The sequence below is a fragment of the Salminus brasiliensis genome, chromosome 24 (genome assembly GCF_030463535.1).
Source record: "Salminus brasiliensis chromosome 24, fSalBra1.hap2, whole genome shotgun sequence".
In the NCBI taxonomy this organism is placed as follows: Eukaryota; Metazoa; Chordata; class Actinopteri; order Characiformes; family Bryconidae; genus Salminus; species Salminus brasiliensis.
In genome coordinates this window covers 22,071,255-22,085,356 of record NC_132901.1, presented here as the reverse complement: position 1 = coordinate 22,085,356, position 14,102 = coordinate 22,071,255, and the positions used below count along the sequence as shown (strand labels likewise).

At 43.7% G+C, this 14,102-nt stretch overlaps 1 protein-coding gene across 1 annotated transcript in view; it reads right to left on the bottom strand.

Annotated features, from left to right (window-relative positions):
• ctnna2 (catenin (cadherin-associated protein), alpha 2) overlaps positions 1-14,102 on the bottom strand; it is a 566,064-nt gene that overhangs the window by 27,041 nt on the left and 524,921 nt on the right. Inside the window, exon 12 of the mRNA XM_072669925.1 lies at positions 12,962-13,162. Coding sequence (XP_072526026.1) covers positions 12,962-13,162 — 201 coding nt within the window. The remainder of the gene's footprint in view (positions 1-12,961; positions 13,163-14,102) is intronic.

The following is a 14,102-nucleotide window of genomic DNA, read 5'->3' as shown; positions in this document are numbered from 1 at the left end:
TTAGCTCAGCAGTAAGGCTGCATTCTGTTGGAACTGGGATGTCGGACTTTCTATATTTCCAAGTAGGAAATTTCAACTGGAACACACCCACAAGTGGGATTTCCTACTCTGAATCCCAGAGTTCAAATTTCATTATCAACTGGTATCGCCAACAGTGCTAACCTGGGACAGTGCTAATAATGCTAACGTGGGACATTTTGGTTCGATTTGCCATTAAACAGATACAGGCCAGTAAAGGATCATCAAACCAGTTGCGGTAAATTCCAAAGTCTCAGCTAATTGTACAATTATTTACTTAATTACTTTATAATTAATTATTGCACATGAGTGTTTAAATGTACAAGCGTTTAACTGAAATCGGGTGTGACGTCACTGGTGCCACCAAAACAGCTCTGAACTATCAAGTCATTGTCCTCTACAAGACCTCTGAAGGCGTCCTGTAGTATCTGGCACCAAGACGTTAAGTTGTGAGGTGGAGCCTCCATTAGCTGACCGCTGTGTACCGGGAACACCGCACAAGACATATTGGACATGTTCTGACCCAGTCGTCTCACCATCACAATCTGGCCGTTGTCAAAGCCCAGATCCTCACGCTTGCCCATCGGTCCTGCTTAAAACACCTCAACTTCAAGAAAGGACTGTTGACTTGCTGACCCATATTCAGATCCCACCTACTGACAAAAGCCACTGGAACCAGGTCAGCAATGTTTTTCACTTTACCTGTCAGTGGTTTTGATGTACCTGTGTTTTTTTAATGGGTTTGTACTAACTAAATTTGTATTTATTTTCTAACCAAGAACCATCTAGGAACCTTTATTTTAAGCTGGGGAGACGTTAGATCTGACTGGGTTTGAAGATTGAAGAACCTCAGCACAAAGAAACAGTTCCATACCCCTTTAAGAGCTGTCCTAGAACTGCACCTCCAAGCCAAGAACCATTAGGAACCTCTACTTTAAAGACTGAGATGTTGGGTTTGATGGGGCTCAAGATTAAAGAACCTCAGCATAAGAGAAACTGTACATGAAAGCCATAATGAAGGGTGTAGCGCCATAAATCTCCATGTAATGTAAAGGCTCCATACCAAGTTCTGTACCCCCTCTAAGATGAACCGTTATTATGAAGAGTGTACATGATGAGGTGACTTCCGTCACAGCCTGTGATTCAGCCAAAACAACAGAGCTCCACAGTTTTTGTTACCTGAGTTATGGTGCGTCCCTCCCAACAGCTTAACCCCTTAACCCCTCGCTTAAGTGGGGAATGAGAAAGTGACGGATGCCCACGCCCCCCACCCCCGTCCCCGCCAGCTGCCCCAGCGCGGATAAAATCACCATCATGTTCTGCACACCGAAAACCACTGCTAACCTGACTGTGAACCGCAGAATCAGTCATATGAGCTCACGTCCGCCCCAAGGTGTCTGTTTGTATAGAGGCTGGTGATTACCGGGCAGTATTTTCTCTCCGCCTGGACACACTCTGGCATTAGCCCCATCCACCACGGCGTGCCATATGACAGCTGGAGAACCGCTGCAGCCTTCCAGACTGAGCAATAACGTCAGCCATAAGTCATATTTTCAATCTCAGCAGCCCTAACGACGGGGTAATTCCCCCTGCCCGCATGAAGATTACTCTGGATGCGCAGGACAAGAAGTGAGGGAAAGAAAGGAGCCATCAGCAGCTTGCTATTTTAGGCCTCAAGGACGATGAGAAGTTTAGAGAGGGGCATGGACAAATCATCAGTAAAGCACAGTCGCCGGGCTGGTCACTGAGTCTTCTGCTGCTTGTCCAGCACTTGCAGACATAAATGTACTTAAATGGTTCTTGGCCTGGACATGCTGCTCTGGGAACCTTTGCCTTTAAATATTAAGAACCTCAGTATAAGGTACGTTTGGCATATTTATAAACCTGCACATCCAAGCCAGGAAGCAATTAAGGGTTAAATATTAAAGAACCTCAGCGTATGGTGAAGGTTCTACGTCCATTACAGATTGTTCCTCAAAGCACACGTTTCAGTTAAGACCAGTTTAGGAACCATCATTTTCCAGACTGTGAGACTTTAGATCAAACCTAACATCTTACACTCATAAATATAGTTGTGGTATGGTTGCAGTAAATGATTGACCATAGAAGAACAACTTTTAGTACCATAAAGAACCGCATGTAGAGATGTTTAAGTGTGGAGAACCCTTAACCCTTTACTTCAAGGGAAGGTTCTTAAGACTTTCGAAAGGTTCAAACTCACACACATCTCAATTACACACATACTCCTTACTGGAACTTCAAGAAAGGACTGTTGACTTGCTGACCAACGTTTAGATCCCATCCACTGACAAAAGCCACTGGAACCAGGTCAGCAATGTTTTTCACTTTACCTGTCAGTGGCTTTGATGTTACGGCTGGTACCTGTGTTTTTTAAAGGGGTTTGTACTAACTAAATTTGTATTTATTTTCTAACCAAGAACCATCTAGGAACCTTTATTTTAAGCTGGGGAGACATTAGATCTGACTGGGTTTGAAGATTGAAGAACCTCAGCACAAAGTAAAAGTTCCATACCCCTTTAAGAGCTTTCCTAGAACTGCACCTCCAAGCCAAGAACCATTAGGAACCTCTACTTTAAAGACTGAGATGTTGGATTTGACAGGGCTCAAGATTACAGAACCTCAACATAGTCCTTACTGGAACCAAAAGAGGTGTATATATATATATATATATATCTACCTCCCTCCCTCCCTCTTCCTACCTCACTCCCTCCCTCCCTTTTCCTCTCTCTTTCTCCCTCTCACTATCTCTCCCTCTCCCTCCCTCCCTCTTCCTCTTTCTACCTCCCTCCCTCTCTCTCTCTCCCTCTACCTCTCCATCCTTCTACCTTCCTCTTCCTCTCCCTCTCTCTCTCTCTCCCTCCCCATCTCTTATCAAAAACAAAGAAACTCGTTGGCATTGTAATGAGGCCTGTCCAGCAAACAGAGATCTAGGTGAGCAGACAAGGAAGCAGTAGCTCATTTAATTAAACTGGTCTGGTCACTCCAACCCTCGTCTTGTAGGACACGCTTCTAGACATCACAATGCAGGACTTCTTTTTACAGTACCTTGCTCCAAAAGGCCCATAGTTTTCACATTTCCCCTTTAGATCAGGACGAGGTTAGGATGTTGGATGATCATCACTTCACCTCTTAACCCCCCCTTAACTCATCCCAAAAGAGTCCTATTTTATTGACAATGCTTCTCTAAATGGATATTCACACATCTGTATCAGCAATGGATGCAACTGTATTAAGTAGCTGAATGCATATTCATTAGAAGAGGTGTCCACCAACATTTGGGCATATAGTGTATTAAAGACATAGAATCATGTCCATAAGTCTTTGGACAGTAACACGATTGCCTCTGTACGTCACTGTACAAATGAGGCTTTCTTCTCATTATTGACTGGAATGGTGAGATGTTTAAAATGCTAGCCAATGAGGATGTATCTAGCTATGGCCATCTACGCATGCTATATTCACCAGACCATCCACATATCTCTAACTTGGAGAGAGTGGGACAGAGGCAGGCAGTTTATATTAATTTAGCTTAGGCCAGGCCTGAGACCCAGCTTCAGTATCATGTTTGGCTCTCATTAGACTCTAATAGCCGCTGATAATATCATTTTTCATACTTTTCAGCCATAAAAGTGACACTGAGTGTGTGTGGGGCTCCCTGTGCAATGTTTTGGAACACTGGCTTTAGTGTGTGTGTGTGTGTGTGTGTGTGTGTGTGTGTGTGTGTGTGTGTGTGTGTGTGTGTGTGTTTGCTTGCTTCAGACTCACACTCTTCGACATGGATTAACTGAGGGAGCGCAGCCTGGCAGTTGAAGCAGCCAATGAAAAATCTGACACGGCGCCCAAAGATAGTGTGAGTGTGTATACCTGTGTGATGCTGTGATGGTCGAATTTACACCGAATTTTCCTCGCTAAAGCTAAAAAGCTAAAAAGCTAAAAAGCTAAAAAGCCCTTGAATAGAAGATATGCAAAACCCAACAGTTTCCAATAATTCATAACAGCAATAACTGCAAAAGGATTCATAACTGAATAATAAACCTAAGGTTCAAAAAGTTGTTATTCTAGGTGTTACATTTTAACCTAAATATATATTTTCAAATATATATTATAGTATATTATTAATTTTATTATATTTATTACTATTAATAATACTACTACTGATAACATTATTACCATTATAGTATTATTTGATAAAAGACTAATATTATTAATGTTTTCTATTACAATTATTATTAGTAGTATTATATCAATTATTATTATTATTATACATTATTTTATTGTATTTAATTAATTTATATAAAGCTATTCTTGCTTTCTTCCATATTTTATTATTTGTGCAGTATCCTTGGGTACCTTGAAACGTGCTTATTTATATAATTATAATTATTTTTATTTTTATTGTTATTTAGTGTTTATTTAAAAATGGCAGTAATCAGAATCAATACACTAAATGCATGTTTTCAGCAGTTATCTGATTAGTCAAGTGTCTCTGGATAAAGGCTGTTAGATCGGATGACATCCATTATTGAATTTTAAGATATTCAAGATAGTAGTTCAGTCATCTGATTTTCAGTGCAGGGTTAGCCATACTCTGCTTCAGTTTGTTTGAACACAGCTGCTCATATGGAAACCGAATTTTAATGCTAGAAATGTGAAACATATTTGTGTCATTTGGAGCAGTGTCAAAATATTTACTCTATGTTAATAAGATGAATTCATTATTGCGTTGCTAAGGAACGGTAAAGGTGGATGTGGTATGTTTAGGACTCATGTAGACTCACATACATCTGATAATGTCTACTAATGACAAACACATGCTACACGCTGTGCAGTTAATGACAGATAAAACAGGATATTCCAAGAGCGTTAGTGAGGTCAGGATGTTGGATGATCACTACCCCACCCCAACTCATCCCCAACGTATTGGATGGAGCACCATCTATCATTCCAGAGAACTCCGTATAGAGCTGGTGGGCTTTATACCCCTCTAGCCCACGGCTGGTATTAGGCATGGTATGTTTATGTTCTTTTCTAGTCCTATTCTTTTGGCAGTACTTCTTTACAGGGACTAGACAAGCTGTGTGTCTTGCTGTAAAGCAATGGGTGCAACTTAAAGTGGCTGAATGAATTAATTAGAAAGGCTGTCCACAAATATTTGGACATATTAGTGTAAGTGCCTTTCTTGTTGTCGCTCTTATATGTCTTATATTCTTCTCTTCACGTGTCCCAGCTTAGAAAGCTGGGGTTAGAGCACAGGGTCATGGGCTTGGACGACCTGGGTATTGAACCGACAACCATGTGATGATTAATAACCAGGCACTCGAACCACTGAGCCACAACTGCCTTCCACTCTCCACTGCTGAGTCTATTCACAGTTACTCAACAGCTCAGCACAGTCGGAGGTAAGTGCATGATGATTTCAGTGAGCTAACTGATGGTGCTTCTATTGCCAGTTAGCTACATTAGCCTCATTAGAATCTCAGGGCTAAGCTAAAGGAGCAAACTTCAGACACTAAACAGGTCCTAGCTGATGAGCTCCATCTGGAGTGAGGGGCAAACCGTGATTACTGTTCACCAAAGCATCACTTTAAAGATGGAGCCAGCTTGAAAAATACAAGCCGTGTCCCTTAAGTTCTGCTTGTTAATGTGTACAATCTCACAAAGTGACGTACGGAGAGTGGAGTACGGTTAGCGTGATATTACACAGATTCATCTCAGGACTTCCCCCTCCACTTGTTTCAGCCGTGAGAAATCTCTCTCACAGTTCTACTATTGCATTCTTTTCCTTGCTGTACTCACAGAAGCAGCAAACAACAAATAAACAAATAAATAAATTCCAGAAAGACACCAGGGATCGATCATTACCCGACACAATTCTTTCCAACCCACTGATTACCACTGTTCACCAGAGATCTTGTGCTACCGAGAGTAAATAATGAAAACAATAGAGCACAGATTAATAAATGATATCATTACATAACGAGAAAAGTGCATTTCCTAAAGGACACGCAGAATGTCAGTGCAGCTAACGTAGTGCTTACTGGTTGCTATGATATAGGTGTTGCTATGGTATAGGTGTGGGGTGCAGAAAAGATGTTTGGGGCAAAAGCGCATCCAATACATTTGGTTCGTACAGTGGTGTCCACAAACTTTTGGCTAAAATGTAGGGGCCAAAGGTAACACAGACTGACAGTGCAGCTAACGTAGTGCTTACTGGTTGCTATGATATAGGTGTTGCTATGGTATAGGTGTGGGGTGCCGAAAAGATGTTTGGGGCAAAAGCGCATCCAATACATTTGGTTCGTACAGTGGTGTCCACAAACTTTTGGCTAAAATGTAGGGGCCAAAGGTAACACAGACTGACAGTGCAGCTAACGTAGTGCTTACTGGTTGCTATGGTATATGTGGTTTTGGATCTTTGAGAGGTGTCCACAAACTTTTGGCTAAAATGTAGGGGACAAAGGAAACGCAGACTGACAGTGCAGCTGACGAAATGCTGACTAGTTGCTATGGTATAGATGTTATGGTATGGGTGTTGCTATGGTATAGGTGTGGGGTGCCAAAAAGATGTTTGGGGCAAACACACATCCAATACATTTGACTCGTACAGTGGTGTCCACAAACTTTTGCCTAAAATGTAGGGGCCAAAACCTTTACCAAAAGGCTTTGCAATGCAAACATAATATTATACACTTACGAGCACTTTATTAGGAACACTACATACTACCAGCCAGATTCTGACCCCATCATCTATGTGCCTCAGAAGAAACAGCTTCTCCAGACTAGGCTAAATTTTTTCTGGTCCAGTTCTGTTAAGCCTGTCTCCACTGCATCCTCAGCTTTCTGTTCTTAGCAGACAGATGTGTCTCGAACCCAACCTGATCTTCTGCTGTTGGAGCACATCCGCCTCATGTTTGGTTGCTCTCAGTTACGGTAGCCTTTCTGTCAGCTTGAACCAGTCTGGCCCTTCTCCAGTGACCTCTATGAAGGTGTTTCGGCCTGCAGGACTGCCACTCTTTGGATGTGTTCTCTCTAGAAACTGTCATGCTTAGAATCCCAGGTGTTCAGCAGTTGCAGACATACTCAAACTACCCTGTCTGACACCAGCAATCATGCCTCAAAATCACTGCTAGCTGGTGCATCAGAGCTGGGTATACAGCACTTCCCTCCAGGTGGCATCAGCGTCAGTTCGAAAAGGAGGTGTGGCTGGCTGGGAGTGTTTGTTTTGCCCTCATTAGTGTCGGGGGTGTTGCATGGGTCTCTCACCCTTTTTTTTTTTTTTCACCCCATATTTCAAGCCAAGTCAAGTGGGTTCCCTCGGCCTCTCGCCCTTTACCCGTATTTCCCTCTGTCTCTCGCCCTTTACCCGTATTTCCCTCTGTCTCTCGCCCTTTACCCGTATTTCCCTCTGTCTCTCGCCCTTTACCCATATTTCCCTCTGTCTCTCGCCCTTTACCCATATTTCCCTCTGTCTCTCGCCCTTTACCCATATTTCCCTCGGCCTCTCGCCCTTTACCCATATTTCCCTCTGTCTCTCGCCCTTTACCCATATTTCCCTCTGTCTCTCGCCCTTTACCCATATTTCCCTCGGCCTCTCGCCCTTTACCCATATTTCCCTCGGCCTCTCGCCCTTTACCCATATTTCCCTCGGCCTCTCGCCCTTTACCCGTATTTCCCTCGGCCTCTCGCCCTTTACCCGTATTTCCCTCGGCCTCTCGCCCTTTACCCGTATTTCCCTCGGTCTCTCGCCCTTTACCCATATTTCCCTCTGTCTCTCGCCCTTTACCCATATTTCCCTCTGTCTCTCGCCCTTTACCCGTATTTCCCTCTGTCTCTCGCCCTTTACCCATATTTCCCTCGGCCTCTCGCCCTTTACCCATATTTCCCTCGGCCTCTCGCCCTTTACCCATATTTCCCTCTGTCTCTCGCCCTTTACCCATATTTCCCTCGGCCTCTCGCCCTTTACCCGTATTTCCCTGTCTCTCGCCCTTTACCCGTATTTCCCTCGGCCTCTCGCCCTTTACCCGTATTTCCCTCGGCCTCTCGCCCTTTACCCATATTTCCCTCGGCCTCTCGCCCTATTAATGAAAATATAGTTGTTTATTATTTCATTTATTATAAATATATGTATGTAAAATAGTTATAATAGAAAGTTAAATATAATATATATGTAAATATTGGCACTTAATGAGAATAAGGGTACCTAATACTGAAGGTACCTCATAAAGAGGGGCAGCGAGGGTAATATTTCTGCTGAGAGAGAGCGAGAGAGAGAGAGAGAGAGAGAGAGAGAGCGAGAGAGAGAGAGAGAGCGCGCGAGAGAGAGAGAGCGAGAGAGAGAGCGAGCGAGCGAGGAGAGAGAGAGAGAGAGAGAGAGAGAGAGAGAGAGAGAGAGAGAGAGTCTTAGGCTATTGTTTGTAGCAGCTAGGAGAGAGGCAGAGCTGGTAGCAGGTGGGCTAAGAGATGAGCAGGATGAAGCAATGTTTATCTAAATGACTTCAAAAGACTCCCGCCTTCTTCAGAACACAACAGAGCCACCTGTGTCTTCTCTTCCTCTCCCTAATTACAAGGTTCCGCTGTTTACAGCAATAAAAGTGGCTTAATAGTGTAATAAACGTGTAATAAATATGTAACAGGCCGTAATAACTGTAATTATGCATATAATAACACTTTTCTCGGCCCAAACTCTTCTTCTAATTTGCCTTTTCTTTTTTGTTCCAGCCCAGTGTTTCCAAACAGACAGCCCGACGCAGGCTTGTCGAAGGCTTGTGATTTACTGTAAAGCGCACTGTCAGGCAGCGCGCCGCTCATTTTCCAGCCAGAAAGCGCACTTGTTGATTTCAGACAATAGTGCAGTCGCGCGCCGACACAACAGCTACATCACAAGACAAAACTGTCAGCTCGCGCTTTCTCTTCCTCCTCGTTTGCTACACCACAGCTCTGGAGATAAAAGCCGCTTTCTGCTTTTCTGCTTTCTCTCTTTCTCTCTCATCAGTGACGGAGTGTGTGTTTGAAAGCGCTGGATGCGCGGCGGGAGCGTGAGTGTGTGTGAGTGTGTTGGTGCTGGTGTCTGTCACAGCCTAAATTGCTTCCTCCTGAAATCTGGGAATACAGTACGAGAGCCAGAGGAGACAAAAACCAAAAACAATACAGGAGGAGTCACCTTAAACCTCTCTCGACCTTTACTCTCTCTCTCTCGACCTTTACTCTCTCTCTCTCTCACTCTCTACCTTTACTCTCTCTCTCTCGACCTTTACTCTCTCTCTCTCTCACTCTCTACCTTTACTCTCTCTCGCTCTCACTCTACCTTTACTCTCTCTCTCTCTCACTCACTCTCTACCTTTACTCTCTCTCTCTCACTCCACCTTTACTGTCTCTCTCTCACTCTACCTTTACTGTCTCTCTCTCACTCTACCTTTACTCTCTCACTCTCACTCTACCTTTACTCTCTCACTCTCACTCTACCTTTACTCTCTCACTCTACCTTTACTGTCTCTCTCTCACTCTCTCTCTCTACCTTTACTCTCTCTTGCTCTATCTTTACTGTCTCTCTCTCTCTCTCTCTCTCTCTCTCTCTCTCCCTTTACTGTCTCACTCTCCCTTTACTGTCTCACTCTCCCTTTACTGTCTCTCTCTTACTCTACCTTTACTATCTCTACCTTTACTCTCTCTTGCTCTATCTTTACTGTCTCTCGCTGTCTCTCTCTACCTTTACTGTCTCTCTCTACCTTTACTGTCTCTCTCTCTCTCTCTCCCTTTACTGTCTCTCTCTACCTTTACTGTCTCTCTCTCACTCTCCCTTTACTGTCTCTCTCTTACTCTACCTTTACTATCTCTACCTTTACTGCCTCACTCTACCTTTACTGTCTATCTCTGTCTCTTGCTCTCTACCTTTACTGTCTCTCTCTCTGTCTTTCACTCGCTACCTTTACTGTCTCTCTCTCGCTCTACCTTTACTGTCTCTCTCTCACGCTACCTTTACTGTCTCACTCTACCTTTACTGTCTCTCTCTCACGCTACCTTTACTGTCTCACTCTACCTTTACTGCCTCACTCTACCTTTACTGTCTCTCTCACTCTCCCTTTACTGTCTCTCTCTTACTCTACCTTTACTATCTCTACCTTTACTGTCTCACTCTACCTTTACTGTCTATCTCTGTCTCTTGCTCTCTACCTTTACTGTCTCTCTCTCTGTCTTTCACTCGCTACCTTTACTGTCTCTCTCGCTCTACCTTTACTGTCTCTCTCTCTCTCTCTCCCTTTACTGTCTCTCTCTACCTTTACTGCCTCTCTCTACCTTTACTGCCTCACTCTACCTTTACTGTCTCTCTCTCACTCTCCCTTTACTGTCTCTCTTACTCTACCTTTACTGTCTCTCTCGCTCTACCTTTACTGTCTCTCTCACTCTACCTTTACTGTCCCACTCTACCTTTACTGCCTCACTCTACCTTTACTGCCTCACTCTACCTTTACTGCCTCACTCACTCTCCCTTTACTGTCTCTCTTACTCTACCTTTACTATCTCTACCTTTGCTGTCTCACTCTACCTTTACTGTCTATTTCTGTCTCTAGCTCTCTACCTTTACTGTCTCTCTCTCTGTCTCTAGCTCTCTACCTTTACTGTCTCTCTCACTCTACCTTTACTGTCTCTCTCTCACTCTACCTTTACTATCTCTACCTTTACTGTCTCTCTCACTCTACCTTTACTGTCTCACTCACTCTACCTTTACTGTCTCACTCACTCTACCTTTACTGTCTCACTCACTCTACCTTTACTGTCTATCTCTGTCTCTTGCTCTCTACCTTTACTGTCTCTCTCTCTGTCTTTCACTCGCTACCTTTACTGTCTCTCTCACTCTACCTTTACTGTCTCTCTCTCTCTACCTTTACTATCTCTACCTTTACTGTCTCTCTCACTCTACCTTTACTGTCTCACTCACTCTACCTTTACTGTCTCACTCACTCTACCTTTACTGTCTCACTCACTCTACCTTTACTGTCTCACTCACTCTACCTTTACTGTCTATCTCTGTCTCTTGCTCTCTACCTTTACTGTCTCTCTCTCTGTCTTTCACTCGCTACCTTTACTGTCTCTCTCACTCTACCTTTACTGTCTCACTCTGTCTCTTGCTCTCTACCTTTAATGTCTCTCTCTCTGTCTCTCTCACTCTACCTTTACTCTCTCTCGCTCTACCTTTACTGTCTCTCTCTCTCTCTCTTTCCATCTTTCTCTCCATCTTTACTGTCTCTCTCTCTCTCTCTCTCTCTCTCTCTCTCTCTCCCTCCCTTTACTGTCTCTCTCTCTCTCTCTCTCTCTCTCTCTCTCTCTCTCACACACACTCTACCTTCACTGGCTAGCTCTCTACCTTTACTGTCTCTGTCATCCCTCTCTCTCTCCATCTTTACTGTATATACATCTCTCTTCCTCTCTTTACTGTCTCTCTCTCTCTCCATCTTTACTGTATATATCTATCTTCCTCTCTCCCTCTCTTTACTGTCTCTCTCTCTCTCCATCTTTACTGTATATATCTCTCTCCCTCTCTTTACTGTCTCTCTCTCTTTCCATCTTTACTGTCTTTACCTTTATTGTCTCTTTATTATTATCTCTCTCTCGCTCTCCACAGTTCCTATCACTCTCCCTCTCTCTCCCTCTATTGTACTGTCTCTCTGTCTTAACACCTTTCTCTCTTTTACTGTTTTTCTATTGATCTTGTTGGTACTGTCTGTCTCTCCATCTGTCTGTCGTTAAAATATCATCTTTCCTCCTCTCTCTCTACCGCTCTATCTTTCTATTCCCTCTGTCTCTCTCCCTTTACCCATATTTCCCTCTGTCTCTCTCCCTTTACCTGTATACCCTTCTACGTCCTCTTTCTCTCCCATTCTTAACAACTGTATGTCTCTCTCTCTCTCTCTCAGTGCGGTAGTTAGAGGTATGGGATGGTGTGTGTGTATATACAGGAGTCTTGTTGACTGTAATGAACCGGGCTCTGGGGGTCTAGGCTGTGTGTGTAGTAAACCCTCTACTTTCTTCCTCACTTCTGCTGCAGAATTTCACAGTATTTTACTACAGGGCTGCTGATTTCATGCCCCATTTTTCTTCCGCTATGGATCAGATTCCACGCAGCCGCTTGGTATTCAGCGAGTGCCTGGCCCTGCAACCGAAAGCCATTACCTCACCACGTACCTTCACACCGGGCCTGAAGCTACAGCCATACACAGCGTACAGTAGCCTGCTCTCACACACCTGATCCAGATAATCAGCTCATTAACAGTCCCCCTCTCCGCTACAGCGAGTGTGGTCGAGCAGACACGAGTGAAGATACACACTTCAGAACTCACTCACTGTGTGTGTGTGTGTGTGTGTGTGTGTGTCTCGCTCTGTACATGTCTCTGTCTTTCTATATCTTTGTCTCTCCATCTCTCTCTCTCTCTCTCTCTCTCTCTCATATATATGTATGTCTCTGTCTCCTCTTTGTTGCTGCCTTGCTCTCTCTCTCTCTCTTTGTACACATGTCTCTCTGTATTTCTATGTCTCTTTATCACTCTTTCACTTTAAAGTTCTCCTAACTCACATTTTAACTTTGTCTCAATATCATCAGTAAATGCAGCCGAACCTGATTGAATACTGTGTAAGACTTTAGTCTGTGGCTCCTCCCCCCCAATCTGTTCACTGTTTATCCACATCTGCAGGTCAGTAATCCCCTCTATCACCGGCCCTCCTATTCTCCTGAGTCTCTTGACAAGCAGGCAGTTAGACAGAGCTGTGAGGGGAAGGTAAATTTACTCTGGGTTTTTATGCAGTGTAGTTTCACAGCTCTCAGGTGACCCTACGGTCTAACTGCTGCTCCTTAAACAACAGCACAGTCAGTGGTGCACGGTGTACTGAATGCAGGACAGGTGTTCTGGTCAGTGTGTTGTCGTCTCACCGGTTTCAGAGAGCAGTTTGATGGACTCCAGAACGCGCTCGGTATAAACGCCTGGCTCGTAGTTCTCCATCTCAGCGTTGATGATGTGAACCACGCGAGCCGCCCGGCCTCGAATCGCACCTGCCGTCCGGTCCAGAGTGTCCACGTCGCCCTCCTGCAGCGCGATCACACACTTATTCACATCCTCCAGAATGTGGTTCTCTATAGGAAAGAGAGAGGGGTAGGAGTTGAAAGCTTTTTAATGATAAAGTTTAATGATAAAGCTTATCCACGGTTTCCTCTGACAGACTGTAAACCTCCCATTTTTTTATCATTTATTTAAAAATAATGAACTAACAGTAGAACTAAACTTACTGAACAAGTTTACAAAGAGACAGCAACAAAGACCAAGAGTAATAGAGAGACACTGAAAGACAGAGACATATACAAAAAGTAAGAGAGACAGAGAGACATTATATATATATATATATAGAGAGAGAGAGAGAGAGAGAGAGAGGAAGCAGAGAGTCACAGAGAGACACTAAAGACAAACATATAGAGAGAGTAAGACAGAAGAGAAAGAGGAAGAAATGAGTAATAGAGAGACATATACATACATACATTTTATATATATGAGAGAGAGAGAGCAAGAAAACAACATTGACGAAGAAGAGAAAAGATGAAGTGAGACAGTGATGGAGAGACAAAGACAGAGAGATGTGTGTGGGAAGAAGTAAAGTGATATATACACACACACACAGAGAGAGAGAGAAAGAAAGAGCGCAAGACAGTGACATGGGAGAGAGAGACAAAGACAGAGAGACGTGTGTGTGTATAGGAAGATGTGATATATATATATATATATATACACACACACACACACACACACACACACACACACACACACACACACACACACACACAGAAAGAAAGAGCGCAAGACAGTGACATGGGAGAGAGACAGGAAGCAGTGAGATCATAGGTGAGTCATAGAGAGAGAAGTAAGGATAGACTAGAGAGTGATAAAATGGGAAAAGAGAGAGAGAGAGAGAGAGAGAGAGAGAGAGTGTGACAACTAACTAAAGAGAGAGCAAGGAAGAAAAAAAAAAGAGCGGGAGAATCAGTGAGGGAGAGAAAGACAAGAGACAAAAGACGAGGGACA